Raw genomic sequence first — 26848 nt, forward strand, 5'->3', positions numbered from 1 at the left:
TACCAATTCTGTGATTTCATTTTAATATACTCTTTGGCGCCGCGCTATCGATGTTCGACCAGTGATGACCACTTGGGGGATTTCTTCCCAAATTTAGGGGAAACATTATGCCCTGGGAGGTTTATATACAGTTTATATTAAGTCTAGAACCCAAATTTAAACTCCAAGCGTAACTGTAACTGAAATATCAAAAATTTATATTACTCCAAGATTGCAGTTTTATAATACTTGAATTTATTTTCGTGCATATTTGTTTAGACTACATAGTAGATATTTGAAATTACTAAAGTAATTTTAAATATCTATATAATTTCAAATATGAAACCAATATTATGAAAAATGTCCAAACCGATTTTTAATCAATATTTAGGGGTATTTGAAGTCGTCCTAAGAGGAACATTCAGTAGGAGTTGGTATCACTGTGTTCGACATCCCAATTGATCAGAATCCATCAAATATATTGAAACTATACCCACAATAAACAAAGTAACGCGGATTAAAAATATTCTGATTTGACATTCCCTTTTATTGCGTTCAACATTCTTATATACTTGATATTTTTTATAAAAAATGGCGTCCTACGTGGACATGAGCTTAGATGATATTATTCAGAAAAAAAAACGCGGCAGTCCTAAGTATGTTTAGTATTATGATATGAACTTTAAAGCTGTATATTATTTCTCTTTACAAATCGTTTTTTTTTTACTTAGAAAATTTGTACCAAAGAGACTAGTAGGCCCTGTGCGGAGACCAGCAGTTTTAGATGCTAGAAATAAAATACTTTCTAAAAAAAGAACTCAAATAAAGGATGCAAGGGAAAAATTAATAGAAATTGCTCAACAGAAAGATGCACGTTTAAAGTTGCAACAGTTACGAGCAAAAAAGGTAATTTTTTATATGTAACAAATCGTCAATGTGAATACTTAATATGAATATAAGCTAAGGATAACATTAGTTATAGAGTACTATTTTCCAGTATTTATCCTTTGTTCTTTTATAGGGCATAACTACATCAACAGCATCAAACTCAAATAGCAAAAAATATAAAAGACTGAATGTCCAGTCAGAAAGAGGTAAGTGATCATATTTTGTTTTTGTTGTTTACATTATTTTCCAGAAAATTCAATTAGATTAATCTGTTTGCAGTATTTTCTGACCCATCTAGGTTAGTTGTTTCTCAACCTTTGCAAACAAGACCGAGGCAAACCAAACCAAAACGATTTATGGAAGAGAGACTTGTTGCACCAAAATCGCATTGTAAGGTTATAAATTCACAATGGATTAATTATATAATAATTGTCAATTCTAACTTTCACCTTTTTTTTAGTAAAACTACCATTGAAACCAATAGTTCGAACAATTGAAAATGATCTTGAAATCATAGATGATCCTATGGGGGAAGACTATGGACCTACTACAGCAATACTTGCTAATCGAAAAACAAGTTTACAACTGAAAATTGTCACACACAACAATGATAACCAAAGGTACATGTGAAAGAGCACTTAATAAACACAAAAGCTGTTTTGTTAATTAATTAGATTTTGAAAGATTGTTATATTTTCTTAAATTCTGTTGTCATTAGTATCTCTTGGGAACTTAATCTTAAACAGGTTACTAAATATTCATAAATGGTACTAAGACTTGTTTTAAAATTTCCACAATTATAATAAATAATAACCTTTGTATAGAATGATGGTTAGAACAAGGGAAAAAAGTCCACCAAGACCAGCATCTATACTTAAAAAGAGACCAATGGCTGCCTTAAAAATTGATAAAAAAGAACAGGAACTTGATAAACCACTGCTAGAGTACCGGATAATTGTTAGTAATTTACGAGATACTGTGACAGGGGCAGATATCAAGGTAAGACAAAAATAATTAATTAATATTTAATAAATAGTTTTTATACAATTAAAGTAATTAGTAATACTTACTATTATATTAAGTACTGCCTTTTCAGGAGTTATTTGGAGATGTGGGTGGAATGCTAGAATCCCGTTTAGTCAGACCTGGTACAGCAGAAGTCATTTACAAGACTGTTGAAGATGCACAAAGAGCTGTTGATTTGTATCACACCAGACAGCTAGATGGACAACCAATGAATTGCCTTCTTGTCACCCCACGGGCCTTCAATAATTTGGCAAAGTATGATATTATCCTTTATTCATCAATAATAACAGCTGGATTAAAAATAAGACATCTAATTTGTGTAAAGACATTGACCATTGACCGTCTCTTGCAATATACCACATCCCCCATACTTTCTCTTGTAACCTTACTCTCTATATATTATAATAAATGTACTTAATTCAGAACAAGAGCAATTAAAGGAAGTAAAATGTATTCATCATCATTTTATTACTTAGTATATTTACACATTGTATCATATATTGTTCCAGAAGCAGCTCCAAACCAGCACTAGTAAGCAGCAATTCTAATGTAGAACCTGATATTTCTACATTTCACAAAGTGCTCTTTAGTAATTTTTAGTCTTACCTGAAACTAATTAACATGTAATAAAATGTTATTATAGTATTTGTAAGTTTTGCTAATTGTGTAAAGATCAATAAAAAAGGCATGTTATTATGTGTTGATCTGTATTTATAGGTCTTTTTTTAAATATAATGTATGCACCATTTTAACTAAAGTACTCATTTCTCATCACAGCGTAACCACAATTTTAATGAAAAAGGGCGAAACAGTAGGTACTTTAGTTAAAAGGTGAAATTAGACTGATTTAGTTTTCATGAATAGTAGTATTTTTGTATTAGATTTTCATTGCAATATCACTCTAAACAAAAGCGCGCGATTATATGTATAACAAAATGGCTGACCATGTATCTCGAAGCTGACTCCCGCGGCCCGCCCAATGTGGCCCAATGGTAAACGACGTCAACACAATTTACTGGTACACTCTCTCGAATGCGCGTTAGCAAAACGCGTTTTTAAAGCGCTTAATGTATACTTGATCTAATCTAAGTTTTATAACTGACATACTCATCTGTTTTCATCACAGTGTATATAAACACAATTCAACCGAAAGGTACGAGAAAGCACTTTAGTGAGATTAATGGTTTATTTGACGAGATTTTAAAAACGATTTCAGATGACTATAGATACAATTTTAAGAATTTATTTTTGCCTTAAAATTCAAATAATAACGCTTCTCTAAGCAAAACTATCCACTATGACGGACTAAGTTGGTTAATACGTAAACAAAGTAATTTAAGTGTTATTTATCATTACACAAATACATGTATATCATATTTCGATCAAAAACATAGAAATCAATATTTTAAATTATGAATTTTCCGATAAATATATAACTATTTTCAAGTTATTTTACTTCGTAACACTTTTTAATACCATGTTGATTTTTCATACTGTTAAAAAGCATTTTAAACTGATTAAATTTTAACAAATAGATATAACCAAAGTTAATGTTATCGACCAGCAATGTTGGAATATACTGAAAAAAAATATATATATATATATATACTGAAAATCGTCACAGTGAGAAAATCCTTGATACGGTTAAATCTATGGAAATATTCAAAATTCAATCCATGCTGTTTAAAACGTGAAACCTAGATTATATAAAATTTTATAATTTCATATTTCGGATCCAACTCATTAAATTTTTAATAGTTATTGGAAAATATTAAAATAAATCAGCTTATTTAGTGTTAGGCTTTATCACTAATAGAGGAGCGCACGATGCTAAATGGTCATATGATCATACTCGAGCGTCATCGAGCTATTGGGTTGCGAAGCTTAAATATTATTAAGAAAAAAATGTTACATAATGTATACCTTTTCATCGGTGGGGGGAGCGACTATAGATATTCAAAAATGTTAAAAAAAAACTGTGCCCTGGACATACTCGAGTGCATCAGATATTAATACCATCCTACGTATTTTTACGTGGTCGTACGTAAGGGTTGAAAATGATAATAAAATATATTTAATCGAGCGCGTCAGATTACTACGTGCGCATATAAGTCTGATAATCTGGAAGGATTCGTCTAATCTGATAATTAATAAAAACAAATAACAAAAAAATGATTACGTTATGCGGGAGTCATGCGTAACCATAGTAACGTGTACGTCGACCATGCGTCTGAGTAGGCTTCTTGTACGTCCCTAGCTTAAAAGTCCAGACGAGAAGAGATTTGTTACGATAAATCATTTTGTCTTAACATTATTTATTAATCTTTATTTAATGAATAATATCGATATCAATTGGAAGTTATAAATATAACAGTCGTAACATATATAGAATATGTTAAGAAGCTCGTTTGCTTGGTGTAAACGGTTAACGGCACTAAAGCGTGCGAACAGTTGCTTTAAGCGTTATTGCGTGCTCGGATGTGTTCTCTTAAAAGTGTTATTGTGTTTGAGATCATCGATTCAACTATGGATTAGTCTCAAGAGAAATTCTTATTTATGATAGAAGCCTATCGAAGTTCCAGATGCTTGTGGAATCCGACGTTTGAACATTATAATCTTTCGCTGCATTAAATTTGTCACCCACCAACGTCTCTTTCTTCTTTTCTTTTTGAGTTTTTGAGACAGAATAATAAATGCAGCACTTGCAAATTATAACATCGCTGTGAGAGTCGGCCATAAAGAAGCACCACCACCCACAGAATTCTAGTTCTTGGTTCTCTTTCTTGCTCGCTAATATTTTAGTGGTGTTAGCGTTTTAAGAACGAACTTTTGTTTACACTAAAACATCGAGAAAGAATACTCTTCTAGCTCTACGTTTGTTTGGTTTAAACGCGCCTTAAGGCAAGAACAAGCAATTATTTGAATATATTTTTTATAGAACTGGGCAAATGGGGAGGAGACTCATACTGTCAGAAGGCTCGCAAATGCGTTGCCGGCCTTATAAAAATGGGTACACTTAAGGATTCTAAGTCAAATTGCTTCGGAGATACTTCAATTGGCAGCCTGATCCTCATAGTAGTGGTGAGCGGCAAAAAATGCCTTAGAAACGAGTTAACTCAGCTGTAGAACGGCAGACTTCGAAGGATGGATTTTCGAATGCTGCTTCAACGTCCAATGATGATATATATAAAATGCTTCTAATTTTACATTTAGTGCTAGTTCTCAAATGAAAGGCGTAGAACTGGCAATAAACTCTTCGCCACTCTTTTTAATCGCCAAGTTTTTATACGACGTTTGTCGTCCTGTAATGTATAAGTATTTTTTAAGATAACTAATGAACATATAAAATAAATTCTACAATTCTGAACGCATATTAAAATTATTTCTATCTAAGACACGTTCTCTTCGCAGTTCCAATTGTATTGATGTAGTTATCAATAATGTTGCACCTAAATAAAATAAACTTTTTATGTTACTATTGATACTTAATTATATATAGTAAATATAAACACATAATATCTAGATAGATGTATGATTAATATTTACTATATATATTTCCTGTGAACCCAAGATCTAAAAGAAAGTAATAATATGACTTATAATTGTAATGAAATTCCCATTTTATGAAAGTTAATAGAGACCAGTGTATGTGGGCGTAGCTAGTTTTTTTTTGCTTAGGGCGTAATCGCCCCGTCCTCTGACTTTGTGCGGCTATATAAAGACCATTGATGTTTCAGGAGGCTCATAAACGATATTTAACTATTAAGTGTCTTTTTTTTGTCTAATTATAGCGTTTAAACCCGTAAATGATCATAATATTTAAGTTTATATTGCAAAATAAAACAATTAAAACGTGCGTTTTTTGCATGTCCCAACCCTATACCTTGAAGTTCGCAGCTGAAAATAATATTAATGCTTGCTATTTTTTGTAACGTTATAAGTGTCATTCAAATGATTTTATACCTAGCTTTCAATTTAAAATCTTATTAAACCATCGGTTTAGGTACAAAATCGATTTCAGGTTACATTAGTATTGTCCTCAAAATTTGGTATGGTGGACTGTCCATTAGACAGATTGGTCTTATTATTCCCACTTCCCTGCTAAACATACTATACTGGGTTCAGATTTAAAAAAAATAAAACATTATTTTGTCTATGGAAGACGCCTTCTTGCGAAAAAAGCGTACGTTGCCCTGTAAAACGCAACTGTAAAGAATTGTTCTTTAATTGTTAAAAAATTGTGTGTACTACGACAATGCTGCGACACAAAGTTAAGTTACTATTTCCTTAGGTGATTGCTTTTTATTTTATAAACTTTGGGTTAGAAACATCTTTAATCTGGGATCTAATACCGGCCGGCGTAAATACGTAACGTCTTTTACACAACCATATGTATTAGTAGACAAAAAAAGTTACTTAATAGTTAAATACCGTTTATGAGCCTCCTGAAACATCAATGGTCTTTGTATAGCCGAACAAAGTTAGAGGACAGGGCGATTTGATCCTAAGCAACAACAAAAAAACTAACTATGCCCACATACACTGGCCTCTATTAACTTTCATAAAATGGGAATTTCACTACAATTATATGTCATATTATAACTTTACTTTTAGATCTTGGGATCACAGGAAATATTTAAAGTAAAAAATATTAAAATATATAGTAAATATTGATAATATATTATATAGTAAATATAAAAACATAGATATTATGTATCAATAATATTAAGTATAAATTTTTACCCACAGAAAAAGTTTATTTTATATATGTACATACATATAGGGACCACATTTTTGTTAGTTCTAAATTAATACAACCATAGTGTATACTTTATGACAACGCGAAGCGTCGGCGTCCCCCACTACCCCTGTCCCGTATTCTCCACTCAGCGCGCTAGCGTTTCCGCCCGCCATTTTGGTGTTTCTTCTATTTTCTTCGACTCCCGGCGAATTATCCGTTTTTAGTTTAAACAGTATAAAAAGAGAATTCAGTGTTAATATATGAGTTATAACTAATTCTCGTTTCGGGTTAACAAAATCATGGGTGATCGTTAGTATTACTACAGTTTTTTATATAGCATGATAAAAATTACAGTTCAATAAACGTGGTTTTTTACAATTTTAGCTTACTCGTCCTCAGATTACACTAGTGGTTCCTATGGAGGTCAGTATTCAATGCCACCTCCTTCACTAGGTTCTGGAGATAGCAGTTATAATGCAGGTCAACCACCACCCAGTAATTACAACCAAAGTGGCTATGGGGGTCAAAATTCTAACCAGCCTTGGAATCAACAAAGCTCAGGAGGAGGTTTGTTTTTGTTGCTATTAAATGAACTATTTCGAGTTTTTAAGTAATTCTTGTGTTTTAATCTTGTAGGCAGCAGTGGTGGGAGCTATGGAGGACAAGACAACAACTATGGTTCAAATCAAAATTATGGCTCGAATTATAACAGCAGCGGTAGTTTTGATCGCAATGGCAGCAATAGTTACAATATAAGCGGAGGTAATGAACGTGGGGGAAACAACTATGGCGGTAGTGACCGTGGAGGAAATTTTGGAAACAATGAACGTGGCAGCAGCAACTATAGCAGTGGTGACAGAGGGAGCGGAGGATATGGAGGCAATGATCGCAGTGGTGGTTCAAACTATGGCAGTGGGGACAGAGGAGGCAGTGATCGTGGAGGCTATGGAGGTGGTGACCGGTCCAATTATAATAGGGATGGTGGAAGTAGAGATGGTGGTTATGGGTAAGCATATTTTATTTGAAATTATGATATTTGTGGTTAATATTGGACTTCCTTTTGTATCAATGACATGTCAATATACCCCAAAATTTTAAATATTCAATTGTACCTTCACAATCTGGCCTGAGATTATATTAAAATAGTAATTGCAAAGTACAAAAATACAGTGGAACCAGGTCAGCATATGTGACACTACCTATCATAGTGGAAGTCATGTTCATGTTGGTTTATACAGTAAATTCTTAAGAGTATAATAAATTCAAAGGGGTTTTCCAATCACTGAGTAAATTTCATAAGGGCTTAGTTCTATAAATTAGCTCAATATGGTGGTGCGTCAACAGGATTTATTTTCTGAAATGGTAATTTTTGTTACTGGTGATGCTTTTTATTGACTGGAGTGTGGTATTTACAAAGTTTTAATAGTTGATATCAGTCAAGTTATTTAAAATTAGTTTATTAATATTCAATGTTCATGTAACTCCATTAATCTGTATTTTTTGAAGGATGGAACCATTTTCAGGTATATTATTAATTTAAAAGAGCACCTAGAAATTATTATTATTTGTTTATTAATCAATAGAATTTCATAGATTTTTTTAAAGATGTATTTAATTTCTAAGCTAAAAGGTGCAAGGGGCAATACTGCTTAAATTTTCTACAGTTGTTTAAGGTTACATTACTATCTATCTATACTTCAATCTAGAAATAAAAAATCAATATGTGGAGGTCTATGACAGATCTGGTGAACTTGGTACAATATAGTAATTGAAAGTATGTTTTATGGATTGTTATTTTTTAAATCTTACAATTGAATCCATTTTTATGATAAAATATATGCTAGCACAACACTTAACATTATTAATTATAATTTAGCAAATTAAATTTTAATATGATGTTCCTTATTTTCCTAGGTTTGCTATTAAAAAACAATGAGTTTGGGCAGTTGAGTTAGGGCACTGCCTAATATTTTAAGGGATAGAAGTTATTGTCTAATCTTGAGAAAGTGTTGTCCCAAAATTTGTCTAAACTATACAATAATTAATTATAAATGTATAGCAATAACATTTTATTGCATATTTCCTTATGATTTAGGATGTGAATTTTAGCTTTATTATTTACAATAACACTTTTTCAAGAAGAAAATGCATGTGTTTCAAATCTTGTACATTGTTATTGCCATCAAAATATTTAAGGTGTTCAAGGTTTTAATGGTTATGAAAAGGATTCCCACGTATTGGATTAAGGTCAATTAAATGGACCTTAGGTGTCAGTCAACGTGCTTCATACAATGTGCCCCCAACCTGCCAGTGTGAACTAAATGGTGTTTTTATTGTTATAGTGGCAGCGGCAGGGGGGGTGGTTTTAACAAAGGTAAAGCTCCTCGTGACTAACGAGTGGTGCTATTGTTATATTTTTACTCGTAAATCTTAGGGCTGCCAAATTTCAAACTTGTGTAAATCAAAGGATGTCTAATTTTCATGATGGGTGTGCAAATTTTTAATCTATATAGTGAAACCTTTTGTAGTTTCAACTGAATTGCATACTACAACATCAATTTATACTGAATTCAATTCAATACAGAATAACAATACAATCCATGAGTAAAATATTTGTTTTGTCTTATATGTCATTTAAAGCTAATTGAAATATTTTACTTGAAGGTGTGGAATTTCTCTAAACTCTAGGCTACTGTTGTACCATTAAGTATAGGGAAACCAGTAATGATAATCATTATCGTCAGGTTCCTGCCAGGTTGCTTAACATACATATTTATATTCATCTAATGAAAACTACCTTAACATCAAAAATACAAATATAAGTTTTTTGTAGTGGTATTTTTAAGGGGTAAAGGAACATCTTCAATGCCAAATTAAGGTTCTCTACTGTTGTGGAGAAGCTGAACATATTGTAATTAAATAATACTTGTAGTAGTCTATATGCGTTTGTATATTTGTTTTCCAGTATTGTTAATCATAGAAATAAATATATTTTCTAGAATTCTGAATTTAATAGCATTTATAGTAAACGTCTATTTGAATTAAAACCTTCTTCTGTGGCCTTGCCTGGTACCTAAGTGCTTTGTTGCGTTCAAAGAACTAAGGATAACCCACGAAAATTATCTTTGGCAGCCCTGACCTTCATATTATTTATGTTATAGTGCGCATACTTTTGGTAACGTTTATATTATTATTACGTATAAGTATTTTGGTATATTGCAAAAGTTAACGATTGGAACAAAAGGTTGAATATTTTTTAATCGGCATCAATATAATAGTGTCTAATGTTATTGGGGAAAAAATATTTAAGAGTGGAATTATAAATGTATTGCGATGATATTTTATATATCAAGATTCATTGGTAAAAAAGCTAGGTTTGATTTGTGTATGTTACACACATAACTAATAGCTGTCTCTTATAGGCGGAGGCGGCGGTGGCTTTGGTGGTGACAGAGGTGGGAGTGGTGGTGAAATGGTCACTCAAGATGACACCGTTTTCATTCAAGGGATGAATCCATCCACCACAGAAGAAGAATTGTGCCAGCATTTTGGAGCCATCGGTATTATAAAGGTACTGAATTGTTCATAATTTAATCTAATTTGCTCATAAATAGATAGCATTGCTTCTGACTGATTTGCTAAGAGCGTTTAGTTATCTTAATTTCTTGATTTGGCTTAGTTGCAGAAAACTACACTGTTGTTAATTTTTTTTAATTAGTAAATGTAAAGAAGGACATACGAGCCCCGATGCAAAATAGTTCTAGTATGGAAAGTAGTGCAAAGCGTAAATTATAGAAAGTAAATATTGGTAAAATAATTAAGAACGTTTAATAAAAAGTAAACCACAATTTGAGGAACATTTTAAAGGTTATTTTAACATAATTGAAGTTCTTTCATGACTTACATAACATAATTTAAAAAAATATATATATATTCTAAAAAACATAACGCAAAAGTATTCGTCTTCCCTTGTCACTCACGCAAATAGTTCGTCTACCACTTTGCTTGTGTCGCCATGGTTGCAACCAACGCTGCACACTCCTCAGGCGTAATTCACTCCCAGATAGCTAAGAGTTTAGCCTTTATGTCGCTCTTCGATCTTGATGGATTTTTACGGAGAGCTTTTTCATTTTCCACTATAGGGTTTCGATCGGCGACAAGTCCGGGCTGTTAGGTGGCCATTCGATTGTAGGGTCGCTTTACGCCAGTACCGACGTCTTTGTTGTCCTTGCAGTATGCAAGCAGTATGATGCTTAAGTGACGCGAGAGAGAGAGGGCAGTAAATTATCTTGCAAAAGGTTTTGATACCTTGTAGCATTGATAGAACCATCCACAAACTGCATACCACCAAAACCTTGTGCAGACATGCAGCCCCATATCATAAGAGACGCCGGAAACTTTACTTTGCGTTTGAAACAATCCGTATGAAATGCCTCATTTTTGTTCCGAATCACTTTTTCCTTTCATCGCCGACTGTCACTTCAAATTTGGACTCGTCACTCCAACTGATACTACGCTACTGATCGGAAGTCTAATTTAAATGTTCAGCAGTCAACAGTGGTTTCTCTTTAGTCGTTCTATTCTTTTTATAGTGCTGAATGATAGATTAGACTGTAGACCTGGAAAGTCTTTAGATATTTAGTAACTTGATTTGCCAGCATCGATCCCACAAACGATTCGCTTTCGAAGCTCTTCACACACGGGTTTGCCACGACCCATTGTTATTTGAAAACTAATGAAAAAAAACTGAAATTTTCAGAATTTATACTGTCTCACTTGACAAATGACACAGAACTACTTTTAAATTATGCAACATAATTGTACAAAGAAGAAAAAATAATCTTAAAACTCACCGATAGACGAACTCATTTGTATCTATTAACGAATTAGACGAACTATTTTGCTTATAACTTCTTCGAATATAAAACAGGATATGTATAAATTTAAAAAGGTAAAATAGTTTATTGGTTCATAATTAAAAAATGGCACAAGTAACGCGACAAAAAAATCACATAGTGAAAATTTCGCACTAGACGAATTATTTTGCATCGGGGCTCCAACATTTCAAAACGTTTTACTAACGCAATTTGTTTAATTTAATAGATGGATAAAAAAACACAAAGACCAAAAGTGTGGATGTATAAGGATAAATCAACGGGTCAACCGAAAGGAGAAGCGACAGTCACATACGAGGACTCCAACGCCGCCACATCGGCTATACAATGGTTTGACGGAAAAGATTTTAATGGTGCAACAATTAAAGTGTCTCTCGCGCAAAGACAAAACACGTGGGCTGGAGGTAAAGTTGGCGGCGGAGGCGGAGGCGGATTCCGTGGGGGTCGGGGCGGTGGAGGAGGTCCGCCGCGAGGAGGCCGCGGAGGGGGCGGCGGGGGTAGCGGACCTCCGTCGGGCAACAGAGAAGGAGACTGGCGGTGCCCTAATCCCAGCTGTGGAAACACGAACTTCTCGTGGAGGAAGTCGTGTAACAGGTGCAACGAGGAGAAGCCCGGTGGTGGTGGCGGTGGGGGTCCACCATCAGGCGGTGGCGGTGGTGGACGTGGGGGTGGTCCGCCTCGCGGGGGCCGAGGCGGTGGCCGGGGAGGAGGTGGTAGCTGGGGTGGGAGACCAGATCGTGGTGGAGACCGATCGGGAGATCGCCGAGGAGGCGGCGGTGACCGTCCTAGCGGCGGGGCCATGAGGGGAGACGGCGGGTGAGACACGAAATTATATATTATTAACAGAGTAGTTATTGCAAAAATTTAGCGCAATTTTCAGAAGTTTCCATTTTATGTATCTTCCAAGGCATGTTACTGCATTGAAAAAGCAATTGAACGTAAACATTCACCATGGTTATCATGTTAGCCAGACATTATACCTCAACAAACTATATAAGTAAATTTTTAATTATCTTGTTTCAGTGGAAGAGACAGACAGCGGCCGTATTAAGTATAATTTATTCATAGATTAAGAGACTTAAAATTCGAAAACTACTAATAGATCCTCATCCTTTTGTTTTAATAACATAGTGTAAATCTTGTTATGTCGTTGTTATGCGAATGGATCATGTTGTAAAATCAATTGGTATTGAATGGCTGTTTTTGAGATGTTCCAGAACTTCATTTTGTGCATACTTTGGTCTACTAACATAGCATTACGATATAGTAAGGCATAGCATAAGATAAGTTTTAGATAATAAACTGCTGACATATTCTAATAAACTTGATTTCAATTCAACCAAACAATTAGTTTAATTTCCTTGAAGTGGTGAATTTGTTTTATAGAATAATGCTTTTTTCTATTAGTCCAATAAAAAACAATTTAATAAATTATTATGTATATTAGACCCTTTAGTATATGCAATCTCATAACATGCTTCCGTCAGTCAGTCAGAATGCTCAGTTCCTTTCGAATTAGGCCATTTTATATTCTCGGTTGTAGATAGGATTTTTTTTGAACTGAGAATATTATCAGCAATCGTAAAATGTTGTTCAGTGTTTTTTCCTATGCTCTCTTTTAAACAAAGTAAAATAATTCCACCGGTAACAATTGACGAATAAAATACTAGAATGAACTCTTCACATTTATTTACAACTCAATCAATACACTGGAGCTTCTTTGGTGATTGTATTTCTAACTTGTAGATTTGTCAAATATATAATACAGTGTAAGGACCTAAGCAAGCAGATATCTCTATGTGACTACTGTCTCTGGAAGTTCAATATCTTGATAAGTACGAGGCCAACGATTGTCGCCGCAGCAACACCAATACCAGCTTTCCACCAGGAAGTGTTGTCACCAGCGAAACTCGCAAAGTGTTTAAGATGTCTGAAACAGCGAACAAAAATGTTTTAACCATAACACAAAACAAAACGAAATAAATCATGTATTGTGCTAAGTATACACTATTTAGTTAAAACAACTATATAATTACCTGCGTTTGCTGAATAAAATCCAAGCAGCTTGAAATTGACTGGTCAAGAATTTAATAAAAATAGTAATAATTTCAAAATATATTCATGCACATTTTACTAAATTGGAATTTAAGCTACATAACTTCAGTTACACATAGTATGTTTTTGAATTTACTGGACAGACATTTATTTGGGTTATCTGTTCATTTTGGCATTTGAGAAACAGCAATAATAAATAAATATTTCAGAATATTAGCCCTTAAGCGACTTTGGATTAATTAAATACATTTAAATATATACTAAAAAAAACAATTTATTTTTGAGATGGTCAAATATACTTACGGAAATGCGGCCATAGTTGCTAGTTTAACTAAGACATCGTGTTTATTCTCCTTAATATTAAATACTTGAGGTGGTAGCAGTTGGTACTTGCTACAGAATACTTCAGGTTGTAGAATATACTCTTGCCTCATCACCATACCATCACCTTTCGTTCCAACTATAAGAACTGGGATGTGACTCTCAGCAAAGTATTTCTTAAATAGAACAGTTATATTAGCATACCATTTTACCAGGTCTCAATTGCAGTTAACAAATAAATTCAAACAGAAATATATTTGATGGACTGTTACTGTCCTTAACTGTTTTTGTTACCACAATTCAATGTTTAGTTAAATTTATTACATTAAGACTATATACAGTCTTCTATTTTGCTTAACCACTGTGTGGGCCACTTGATTATATTGATAATATATAGACATTATAGGAATTTTTAAACTTGAAATGCCATGTGTAAAGGAGAAAGTATTAATACTTGTATTTTAAACTCACAATATATATCCTAGCAATGTACTCAAAGGACCTAGAGGCAGTTAGGTCATAAACCAGACAGGCAACATCACAATTAACCTCATGTGGTTGCAATGGGTCAGAAACACGAGTGATGGCAATTTCTCTCAGCACCAGATATTTTTCCTGTCCATACACCTGAACTGTGTTGATGCAGCAGTTAGTGTCACAACTGTGAGCATCACCTCGCTCGTTTGTGTGCGGTTTAATTCTCTATGGTGAAAATGTATTTAATAAGAACAGCTTGGTAAAATTTGATTAGTAAAAAGTGAAATGAAAAGAACCTTCAATTTTGTAAAGACATTGGGCGATGTACGCAATAAATTATTTCCAGATTGTGACATATTTTAATATTAAACTGAAGTTGTATTTGGGCCTTGTCGGACAGTAAAATATTATGTTAAAAATCTATTCTCGCTAATATTGTCGGAGTTTTAATGATTGTCTGCATAAATACTACCCATTTAGACCTGCAGCAGTTTATGTTCAGGTTGGAATCTAAAGTCTAGGGTATGATAGATGGTGCAGTGGCCAAATTAATATATGTATCAATAATTTTTTCCTCATTCATCTTCCCAATTCATCTTTACTAATATACAATTAGTATGCATTCTTAGCACTGGTTTCGAAAGTTCGCAAATTTAATGAAACTATGAAACAAATAAAATAATTTTCATAAAATTAAAGAGTTAAAATAATTTACCTTATGTGCTATTCCTAAAAAGCTTCTACATATAGACGTTTTCCCACAACCCCGAGGTCCAATAATATGACATTGGTATACATTACGGCTTGATTGTTTTTTAGCAACATCTATCTTTTTCTCACGAGTTACTGGAAAAAAATTGAACTTTTCAATTCCATTCAATATATTTTAATAGCGAGAAACCAGAAAGAGAAAATTAATTCATTCATAAGTCAAACATTATTATACAACATACATTGTGGGAAACTTATTATTAGCTTTTACTCACTGTGAAAAGCTGATTTCTGAGTATCATTTTCAAGGAAATTGTATCCCAAGTATGCTAAATAGGCACTTGTGTTTTGCAAGTCAAGAAGGGTCATTAAAGTCCAACGACACATCCAACCTTGTAAAGTCAAGTAACCCTGAAACATAAAATTTGTTTATAAACTTTTGCTTTATAGTTGTTAATTTATTGAGATGAGAAAAGCACAAACATTTATGTGAGTACTCTAGTTAAATGTTTATGCCTGAAAAATGTTTAACATTAGAATCTTATTAAGATTACATTGTTGGAGTGCATTTTCTTGAGGTAAAACCATTGAGACATTAATTAGATTATCGGTTATATTGTTTAGGAAGCATATTGATGACTTAATCTGGTCACTTAGGGACATATTTGCTATTAAAAATGATTGCAACTGACAGAGCCACAGGCTATTGGGGTAAGACAGGGATTAGACATAGACATAACAATTACTACTAACAAAACACACACACAGAAACACATAAAATAAAATGTTACCTTTTCATTAGTTGGTACAGTATATCTCAAGTTATGCCAAGGTATCCGCGGACAGCATGAGAATACATTTTTCAATTCAGTTGGGTTTAGCATGCCATCCTTGTCTTGGTCATATTTTTCGAAAACTTGAGTCAAAAACTGCTGTCCTTTGTATGAAAGTTCTGAGGTGCATCCGGCAGGTACTTTAATGCTGAAACATTAGTGGTTTTTTCTTATAATAAATGTCTAACACATTCACTGCAACCTCTGTCTTATTACTTAATGCTATGGTTAAAAAACCGGAAGTGCTGCATTTGATTTCCACACCATTTCTGTGTAGCACTTTAATCAAATAATTTGCACAATATTCTCACTCACTTAGGATATAAATAACTTTGTGTTAATTCTAAACTTTCATCATATCCAAAATTACGAAGAACAGTCCATGTTGTTTCATTACGTCCTCTTTGAATAAAAAGACAATGTAAAAATATAAATCCTTTCATTGTGATGCATTCATTTTCAATTCCTCCAGCTATATTTTGTGCGATAACTGATTTCACTTCATCTAAAACCTAGAAAAACTTATTTTTAATATTATTAATACTTATTGTTAATAATAATTTAACTCATTACTACAGTGTGTACAACCCACAAGTGTGGTATAGTTATAGATGGATTTGTATTGAAATGAAAATTTCAAGCAACTAATTAATGGCACAACAAAGAAGAACTATTCTTAAGTTAAAAGCAAACCTGCAACTGTAATGGAGTATCAAAGCACTTCTTTTGAAACAATGTTATTTCATAATCATCTAAAACTCCATCACCATCTAGATCACATATTTTGAATATTCTTGACAATGCCTTTTTACACCTTTCAGTTAACTGAAAAATTTGTGCAATAATTTTAAGTCAAGGTAGTTAGTGGAAAGTTGTAGAAATGTAGTTTTATTGATATTAAAATTACAACTATATTTTTAATATAATATAAATTTATTCAATTTAAAAATACTAACTTCTTGTTCCTCAATTGAATATATAGGATGGATTGGATGTAATACAGCCTTTTGTGCATTATAAAACATTTCAGAGACATTAGTCAAAGTCTTTGCTGAACATTCAATACATCTATCCACCTCTGGATATTCCTCTGCAATATCCCAGATATTCTATAAAATAATGTAATATTCTAGTTAATACACAGAATTCTAAAAGCACCACATCTTTTCTTGAACCAATTAAAAATACTTACGTCTATAATAGAGTAATCAATCAAATCAATTTTATTTCCCACTAAAATAACAGGTTTACGATGGTCATTTGGACAGTTATCCCTGACAAAAGGTAACCAATATGAAGCTATTTTATCCAGCGTTTCTTGTTTGTCTACAGAGAAAACTATACAAATAACATGGGCTTTTTCAATTTCCTCTGCAACTTGCTCAAGAGTCTGCTCATTTACTGAAAAGTTTAAATATTCTATATTTTTCTGATGATGAAGCTATATATATATAGTATAGTATATATATAGTATTGTATATAGTAATATCAATAAAATTATTCTTTGATACATACAACACACATCTACAATATTTGTAGGTACTTGTTCAGGTGTGACATCAGCTGGTATTGTAATCTCTTCTGCCTTCGGTGGAACATGTTCAGTAAATTCTTCGGTGACTAAGGAAAGAATTAATGATGTTTTGCCGACTCCTGGTTCACCAAGTAAAATTATGCGCACAGTTCTCGGTATACTTTCATACACCATTTTGGATAATTTTTAACATAATAATTGGCAAATTCTATATTTTTTACAGCTAAGAAGTAATTAACAATGAAGCAACAATCATGATCAATATTCCTTCTTAAAATTTTATGTAATTTTGCCTGTAAATTGTTTTACTTCAAGCTTCAATTTTCAAGAAAAAATAGATACACGCTTGTGTCTTTGTCACTTTAGTGGTTTTTGACATATAGTATCATTGTCAGTCACATTGAGTGAATAACCAATCAAATGTTTTAACCAATTTGAGTCATTAAATAGTGTCATGTCATTAAGTAGTGTGAGTCAAATTCTTGGTGTTTACTGTCAAAATCGCGTGTTACAAATTTTAAAAACAAAATTTTACTGTTCAAGTTTAAGTCTTGAGTTTTTTTTTCATACATAAAAATATAATGGTAACCATATCTATGACGTATTTTCGAGTTCGTGTAACTTTTTCTTAATTAAAATGGGTGAATTATTAAACCAGAAAGAGTGGGATAGTGGCAAAGGTTTACGCGATCCAATAAAATGCTTAGAGGTTAGTGTTATTATGATATATGTACGAAAAACTTTATCTCTACAGTAGTTTTATTTTGTTGATACATGTTGTAACTGTTTTACACATAAACTATTTTAACAGGAGATTTTGATTTCAGGATAAATGGAAACTGGTGCCTTCATTCTTGCAAGTGAAAGGCTTAGTGAAGCAACATATTGATTCTTTTAATTACTTTATAAATGTTGAAATTAAAAAAATTGTTCAAGCCAATGAAAAAATATTCTGTGACTCAGATCCACTATTTTACCTAAAATATTTAAATGCTTATGTCGGAACTCCCGATTTAGAAGAAGGTTTTAATGTTACTAAAGCTACAACTCCTCATGAATGCCGTCTGAGGGATTTAACTTATTCAGCACCAATAACTGTTGACATTGAATACATAAGAGGAAATCAACGTGTTATAAAAAATAAACAGCTAATTGGAAGGTATTAAAACCCTTTACTTCTTAAAAATCTATGAATAGATACATTTTCGATAGTGCTGGGTTAACTATTTTATTTTTTCAGGATGCCTTTAATGTTAAGGTCTTCAAATTGTGTCTTAACAAACAAATCAGACTATGAATTATCTCAACTCAATGAATGTCCACATGATCCTGGTGGCTATTTTATTATTAGAGGTAAATATATTTAACTTATTTTTTATAATTGTAAAATAATATAGTGTATATGTAATGTATAAATAAAGTGCAACTGCCTAAAAAAATATAAAATTATAAAATTGATGCCACATACATAATTTGCACATTGCTTCGTCCTTGTTGTACGGCGTTCTAGAGTGCTCAGTCATGTTTCGAGAAGGTTCCGATGTTCTCTCTCTCGTATCATTTCGTCCTTGTCCCACACCTAGAAAGTTCTGTATAGAATATTCCTTCATCAAAGGGGTATAACTAGGCCTGAAAACGACTGAAAACGGGTCTCCTGAAAACTGAACCACTCGACTACACATGTTCTGAAACTGTCTGAAAAAATGTTTCAGCTTCCTGAAAACTAGGGTAACATTATGGAAATTACAATTTTCTAATATGTGATTGACCCTCTCCTGAAACGGTCAGAAATCGTATTACAGCCTGCTGAAAAGTTCTCTAAGTAGTGTAAAAATCTAGAAACATTGCAGTCGACCACTCTTCGTAACAATATTATGTATTATATTTGGTTAGCTTCAGTCTCAAGTCTCCACAGTGTTTTTATATCCAGCTGATTTGGATGGCCCCTCGTAACAATCAAATTGCCTCCTGTGGGGCGTGAGCCCCACGCTGTGCTAGATTGAACATTAGATGTGATGAAAAACTATCAGAACAATGTTGCTACTTTTATAACTGTAAATATAACAATTTTATCAAATACTTTAACAGGTTTTTGGGTGCATATTCAATTGTTTTAAAGTACCTATCTGCATTTTTGCTTTAGGTGTTTTTAAAGATAACGGAACTATCAATCTCATATTCCTTTTTATCCAAAATAATTACATTAATTTATTTATCACATTCAAATCTTCGAATTAAACTTTTAAAAATAATAAATAAAAATATAAAATAATTCCGATGCCAAGGCTGTACATTTTGCTCACTTATAAGCGTAATGATTTCCTAAATCGTCGGAGTTACGCCCCGAGAGTATTGCCAGACGCAGGCACTCTCTTCTACATTACAGTCATTCGTTTCATAGCAATTAATTAAATCATGGGAGTTACGCCCCGAGAGTATAGCCAGACGTAGGCAATTTAACAGTCACTGTTTGACTGTTAAATTGCATGCTTTCGCTACATAGCAATTAACATTTCATTATTCGCTTATATTCTATTGTAATACGCGAGTGGTTAATATAGAGTAAAGCAAGAAACCTATATTATTTAAAGCACTCCGGTGACCCAGACATCGTACATCCACTATGGATGGATGGCTTAATATTGTTACGAGCTAGGGGATCGGATAGAAAATGCCGTAGATTTCTTCAAAGGTTTATTTCTTGATAAATCAATGAGGAATTTATGGGCACAAATTAATTGCAAATTAATTGATGCACTAATTACACACACAAAAACAATCACTTATTACTCCACTTATGCACACTTTACACAGTACTTTGTCACTTGTATTCACTTTATCGCTTCGGTGTTTCTCTCTTGTTATCGCATTCCAAACTAAAGGTGACTAGTCGCTTTTCGGCTCGCTTATTGAATAATTGGGAATAATTTCTAAACAATATTCGAGAACTTTCTAGGCGAGCTTGCTACTGAGTAGCGATTGCACAATTCTAGAACGTCCGCACTCTTTGTCTCTTTCGCATGTTGCTCCGTCCTTGTCGTACGGCGTTCTAGAGTGCTCAGTCTAGTTTCGAGAAAGTTCTGATCGTCTCTCTTTCTCGTATCATAAAAACTCAAACTCAAACTAGGGTAACATTATGGAAATTACAATTTTCTAATATGTGATTGACCCTCTCCTGAAACTGTCAGAAATCATATTGCAGCCGGCTGAAAAGTTCTCTAACTAGTGGAAAAATCTAGAAATATTGCAGTCGACCCGTCTTCGTAAAAATATCAAAAAAGAGCCTTGTCAGTAATTTTCATGATGGTTAATTGGCATGATGGTAACTCGTTAATTGAAAATATTGAATTTTATTTAAGGTCAAGAAAAAGTGATATTGATACAAGAACAGTTATCACGAAACAGAATGATTGTTGATGAATTTAAGGGTGCTATTCAATGTCAGGTTACCAGTTCTACACATGAAAAAAAAACAAGGACAAATGTTATTGTAAAAAATGGCAAATATGTTTTAAGGCACAATGCATTATCTGAGGTATATTTTTAAAATAATTTCTGCTTGTAACACTATAGTTTTATCCTGTAAATTAAAGGTTTTAAGTAATTACGTTCGAGTTTAATCACTACCATCTGTTTTTGTTTGTGAAATATATTCAAATAGTAGTATTACATATACAGCAGACATATCAGTTCTATGGTTTAATAACTGTCATCATTTTAATTTTCTTAAGAACGATATAGAAATTGCCGCCTGACACTGTTAGAAATTATAATAATATTTATAAATTTGAAATTTATTTACATTTTAAGGATATACCAATAGCCATAGCCTTCAAAGCCATGGGTATATGCAGTGATCAAGAAATTATACAACTTATAGGAACAGATGATAATACTTTAAAGAAAATGGCGCCATGTATTATGGATTGTCATAATTTAAAAATATTTACTCAACAACAGGCACTTTCTTACATTGGACAAAAATGTAAGACTAAAAGGTAAAATGTCGTACATAATTTTACCTTTGCTTTATTTTGTTTAAAGTTGAACTCTTCTAACTTTAATACTATTACATATTTATGATATTCTTCATTGGATTCTAAGCCGACGTAAATTCTGCAGTTGAAGCACATACATCTAGGCTTATAGAACACATTTGTTTACATTGCATATAGCACATTACAAGGACGCTACAAAGTATTCTGAATATTTCTTGGCTTGGTTTTCAAATGTGTCTTTTAAATTATTCCAGATTTCCGTCAAACATGTCAAAAATGAGAACACCAATCGACGAAGCTCGTGAGCTTCTTGCCACTACAATATTAGCTCACGTTACTGTTGAAAACTTCAACTTTTACGTAAAAGCGATTTACTTGGCTATAATGGTGAAGCGAGTTATAGAGGCAGAATCGAATAAATCGGCAATCGATGACCCAGATTATTACGGAAATAAGCGATTGGAATTAGCCGGATCTCTCTTAGCGCTTATGTTTGAGGATTTGTTCAAAAGATTCAATTGGGAGCTAAAGAATATAGCAGAGAAGATTATACCAAAAGTCAAAGCGGCACCGTTTGATATCGTCAAACACATGAGGCCTGATTTGATAACAAACGGACTGTTCACTGCTATATCAACTGTAAGTTTTTATTATAGAACGGGCAAAACGGGCAGGAGGCTTATCCAATGTTAACCGACACCCAATGCTAGAGGGCTCGCGAGTGCGTTGCCGTCCTTTTAAGAATCGTTAGGCTCGTTTCTTGAAGGACCCTAAGTACAATTAGTTCGAAAATTCTTTAGCTATTTTGCTATGCTAAGTACACCATCTGTACCGCTGTAGCGTGGTTCAAAGCTCTGCTCTGACTTCGCCTTAATTACGAAATAACAAAAAGTTATGGTACCTAAATTTACGTTTTAAAAGTTCGTTTGCTTCGTTATTACGTTATAAAAGCATATAATTAGCAATTGCCTTGAAACAAATAGTTATACGAAAGTCTTAACTGTTCTTTGGGTTTAGAACGGAAATCCATTTTAATATTTTTTTTCAAAAAAGGAGACGATAACAACACTTTTGCTCAATATTGTTTTACTTTTTTAGGGTAATTGGACGATTAAGCGTTTTAAAATGGAGAGGCATGGGGTGACGCAAGTTTTAAGTCGCCTCAGTTATATCTCTGCCTTAGGGATGATGACTAGGGTTAACTCTCAGTTTGAGAAGACTCGCAAAGTTTCGGGTCCCAGATCCTTACAACCATCTCAATGGGGCATGCTGTGCCCTTCTGATACCCCTGAAGGTGAGGGTTGTGGATTAGTAAAGAATTTGGCTCTTATGACTCATATCACGACGGAATGTTCCACGGAGCCCATTGCCCGTTTGGCTTGTAATGCGGGGGTGGAAGATGTCAGACTTTTGGGTGGCGAAGAAATCAATAACCCAGCTAACTATATGGTGTTTCTTAATGGTAAGTTGTACTATGTGAAAATCTTGTTATAGTTTAAAACTAGACAGAAACTGTGGTTATTATATCATATTTTATTATTACCCTTCGGGAGCGTTCAAGTATTACGTAACGAATTTTGGGGGCGGGGGTCCTCTTTTAAAACTTTACGATGTGGGGCGGGGATTGAATTACACGTTACTGTTAGTATTATTTTCCACATTCCAGTACTTTATACCGCATAATGGTAAGTTTTAGGTTTAAAGAGTCACTGGGGGTGGTCACGAAACGTTTTACTATTGGATACATAAACGTTACAGCGCGTTTCATTGGGGGAGGGGGGCAAGAATCTCCAAAAATTTCGTGACGTAATACTTGAACTTTAATAAAATAAATAAATTAATAAATTTGGCGTGCAAACTAGTATTCTAGTTTTTTTAATAATTCTTACTTTAATAATAATATAATTTTGTAATATTTTGTTTTATATTTGACTTTGTGTTGACCACCTCAACCATGTTTTGATTTGGTTTGAATTGTGGTTAGTACAACCTTTCGGTTTGCGAAGTATAAAATGTTGACATTCTCATTAAAAAATAATATTAATACAACAAGCACAGAAATGAATCTCTGTAACTCGTGCAATTTCGTTAACAGGTAATATATTGGGCGTGACACGACATTACAAGAAGCTGATAAAGATATTCCGAATGTTCAGACGGCGAGGTCTTATATCGTCCTTCGTGTCAATATACCCCAATCACAACCAACGAACAGTGTACATTTGCAGTGATGGCGGTCGTTTATGCCGACCGTACATTATAGTAGAGCGAGGCTTTCCCCTAGTCAAACAGCACCACATTAACGAGCTAAACAGAGGTCTTAAGAAGTTCCAAGATTTTTTGAAAGACGGTCTCATTGAATACCTAGATGTGAATGAAGAAAATGATAGTCATATAGCAACTGTGGAATTAGAAATTGACCCATACGTCACGACGCACCTTGAAATTGAGCCATTTACAATACTTGGGGTTTGTGCGGGTTTAGTACCGTACCCGCATCACAATCAAAGTCCTAGGAATACTTATCAATGCGCTATGGGAAAGCAAGCTATGGGTAAGATCCATATTTACAATTGTATGGTAATGTGATTCTGTTAAACTCGATAGAATTTCGACATTCTGAAAGAGGGTTAAATGCTGCAATTTAAAAATAAAAAAATTGTTAGCGAAATAAAATTCTTATTTGTTAATAAATGCATAAGCCGGATGTTAATACAAGCTTTATGAACTATATCGTAAAGGTCAAATTCTTAAACGACACATAAAAGATCAAATAATAGTATTGTTTTTTGTTTGACATCAATCCATCGTTTACGCACTTTTGTTTATGAACTCCAAGATTTAAAGCTAGGGTTTGTATTTGTTAGATCCAATACATCCGGTAGCTATTAAGTTAGATATTAAGCAGTATTCAACCTTTTCAATAAAATGTTTTATAACTACAGGTACCATTGGCTACAATCAAAAGAACAGGATAGATTCGCTTATGTACAATTTAGTATATCCCCAATGTCCAATGGTTAAAACGAGAACAATAGAGTTGACCAACTTCGATAAATTACCGGCCGGACAGAACGCTACAGTCGCAGTAATGAGTTACAGCGGCTACGATATCGAAGACGCGTTGATATTAAACCGAGCGTCAATAGACCGCGGTTATGGCCGCTGTCTGGTCTATAAAAACGCTAAAACCACTATGAAAAGATACAGCAATCAAACATCAGATCGAATCCTGGGTCCCTCGAGAGACGCTAACACGGGCAAGATCATTAAAGCACATGAAATACTCGATACAGATGGAATAGCGGCTCCGGGAGAAATGGTCGAAAATAGACAAGTTCTCATTAACAAGCAAATGCCACCAGCGACTCTAAACCCGATAAGCCAGGGTCAGCCGCAGCAAATAGACTATAAAGACGTCCCTATCACGTATAAGGGTCCAGTGGAGTCGTACATAGAAAAAGTTATGGTGTCATCTAATTCAGAGGACGCGTTTCTCATAAAAATACTTTTGAGACAGACGAGGGTTCCGGAAATAGGGGACAAATTCAGTTCTAGACACGGGCAGAAGGGAGTGACAGGTTTAATAGTGCAGCAGGAGGACATGCCTTTCAATGATAAAGGGATTTGTCCGGATATGATAATGAACCCTCATGGATTCCCGTCACGTATGACAGTGGGTAAAACTATTGAACTTCTAGCTGGAAAGGCTGGTCTCATGGAAGGAAAATTTCATTACGGTAATTTTGTAGTTATGTAACTAATATTGGTAATACCTAGTTAATTTAATTAGTAGTCTGAGAATATAAACAGAGAAATGAAAAAAATAATCATTTTTTTGTGTCTGTTTCTTTTTTTTAATGATTTCGTTTCATTTTGTAGTAATTGTATTTTTTAAACTCTAGTTTGTATGGAATTAAAAATTTGTAATGTGGGAGCTGGGCTATACTATGCCATTAAGGTAACAATTTTAAACTCCTCGAGTGTTTTTTTGTGTTTTCTGTACTATTAGTTTTTTTAAATAGTATATTAATCAATAATAAAAAAACATATGGAGCAACAGTTAATTGTGCTTCAGATGTTAATCAAGATTTTAAAATTTTCATTTTCAATCAATATAAAACCTTAAATTTCCGCGTACAAAATCCAAATTAATACGTAATAATGTATCTAAATATTTTCCCAGAAAATACACCCATCCGTTAAATTTTCTAAGCAACCGAAAAAATTGACGTATTATTTATTGTAATGATTATAATTAATATTATTTTTGTAGGAACGGCATTTGGAGGATCTAAGGTTCGAGATGTGTGTCAAGAGCTGGAGAAGCATGGTTACAATTATCACGGGAAGGACATCTTTTATTCTGGAGTAACGGGCGAACCTCTTGAGGCTTACATTTACTCTGGCCCAGTGAGTATACAATGTACTTCTAAACAAATTTAATACATAGTAACAAAAATATCATTAAGTTATTTAACTTTCGTCAGCTTTCACTTCGTAAATAAATGCCAATAGTGATAGCGGTCCCGACTTCGACATTGAGTTTTTGTACCACGCGATGCCAAGTTTGTGACATCAGGTTATTAAACGAACTAAAAGTCGCGATAGCTATCGCTTTTATAATTCTTAATATACGTCGAAGCAATTGTTTAATTCATCTTGTACCATGAAAGAAATGTATGCAAATTCTAGCGAACTTGTTTAACTTCAACTATAACACCAATTTTGCGTTCTAGGTTTACTATCAGAAGCTTAAACATATGGTTCAAGACAAAATGCACGCGCGCGCTCGCGGTCCGCGTGCAGTTCTCACAAGGCAACCCACGGAAGGACGGTCAAGGGATGGAGGGTTGCGACTCGGGGAGATGGAAAGGGACTGTCTTATTGGATATGGAGCAAGGTACGAGTTACACATGTTATTTTCAAGATATAATTTTCCAATTAACTTTTTGACTATAAACATTAAGTATTCTTGTAAGATACATCTATGTGCGTACGTCTCGTTCAATTATTAACTATAGATAAACAATGCAATCGTCTTTTCAATTATTTGGCTACGAGTCTAAAGTACTATAAAATTCATTATATCTGAAATATTCATGCCATTTTTCAGTATGCTTTTAATGGAGCGACTAATGTTCGCGTCAGATGCATTCAGTGCGTCAATTTGCGGAGCTTGCGGTCGTCTCGCGAGTCGCGCCTGGTGCCACGCCTGTCGCTCTTCGGGTGCGGTCGCAGCTGTCGAAATGCCTTACGCCTGTAAATTACTCTTCCAGGAATTAGCTTCTATGAATATTGTACCTCGTTTAACGCTTAAGAGATATTGTTGAGAATAAATAAAAGTATCAAAATATCTTCATTTTATTTTAAAAATATGCCCTATAACG

The 26848-nt window shown here is 33.7% G+C and overlaps 4 protein-coding genes across 5 annotated transcripts; 3 read left to right on the plus strand and 1 right to left on the minus strand.

Annotated features, from left to right (window-relative positions):
- The first annotated feature begins 409 nt into the window (after positions 1-409).
- On the plus strand, positions 410-2645 carry LOC123711489 (polymerase delta-interacting protein 3-like). The gene is made up of 8 exons (XM_045664099.1): positions 410-635; positions 711-885; positions 1001-1073; positions 1147-1257; positions 1328-1487; positions 1692-1866; positions 1964-2148; positions 2403-2645. The coding sequence occupies exons 1-8, from the start codon at positions 571-573 to the stop codon at positions 2491-2493; spliced, it is 1035 nt and encodes a 344-aa protein (XP_045520055.1). The 5' UTR covers positions 410-570; the 3' UTR covers positions 2494-2645.
- A 4122-nt stretch (positions 2646-6767) lies between these two features.
- LOC123710940 (RNA-binding protein cabeza-like) lies at positions 6768-12873 on the plus strand. 2 transcript variants are annotated; one of them, XM_045663280.1, is made up of 7 exons: positions 6768-6943; positions 7034-7201; positions 7271-7640; positions 8977-9008; positions 10057-10205; positions 11738-12345; positions 12553-12873. In XM_045663280.1, exons 1-7 carry the CDS (start codon positions 6934-6936, stop codon positions 12578-12580), a joined length of 1365 nt encoding a protein of 454 aa, XP_045519236.1. In that variant the 5' UTR covers positions 6768-6933; the 3' UTR covers positions 12581-12873. The 2 variants fall into 2 exon arrangements, with proteins under 2 accessions (XP_045519236.1, XP_045519235.1); XM_045663279.1 differs by having other exon boundaries at positions 6769-6943; positions 7019-7201.
- A 328-nt stretch (positions 12874-13201) lies between these two features.
- Positions 13202-17805, minus strand: LOC123711182 (mitochondrial Rho GTPase). The gene is made up of 11 exons (XM_045663631.1): positions 17442-17805; positions 17119-17327; positions 16883-17035; positions 16620-16751; positions 16242-16438; positions 15885-16074; positions 15369-15504; positions 15098-15228; positions 14377-14607; positions 13888-14081; positions 13202-13459 (listed from the first exon to the last, which is right to left on the minus strand). The coding sequence occupies exons 1-11, from the start codon at positions 17632-17634 to the stop codon at positions 13333-13335; spliced, it is 1893 nt and encodes a 630-aa protein (XP_045519587.1). The 5' UTR covers positions 17635-17805; the 3' UTR covers positions 13202-13332.
- Positions 17806-17970: 165 nt separating this feature from the next.
- LOC123711016 (DNA-directed RNA polymerase III subunit RPC2) lies at positions 17971-26806 on the plus strand. The gene is made up of 12 exons (XM_045663399.1): positions 17971-18169; positions 18288-18619; positions 18701-18813; positions 20820-20995; positions 21271-21458; positions 21713-22097; positions 22557-22920; positions 23554-24012; positions 24404-25198; positions 25735-25871; positions 26198-26361; positions 26575-26806. The coding sequence occupies exons 1-12, from the start codon at positions 18098-18100 to the stop codon at positions 26789-26791; spliced, it is 3402 nt and encodes a 1133-aa protein (XP_045519355.1). The 5' UTR covers positions 17971-18097; the 3' UTR covers positions 26792-26806.
- Positions 26807-26848: the final 42 nt, after the last annotated feature.

Source organism: Pieris brassicae, chromosome 6 (genome assembly GCF_905147105.1).
Source record: "Pieris brassicae chromosome 6, ilPieBrab1.1, whole genome shotgun sequence".
NCBI classification, from domain to species: Eukaryota; Metazoa; Arthropoda; class Insecta; order Lepidoptera; family Pieridae; genus Pieris; species Pieris brassicae.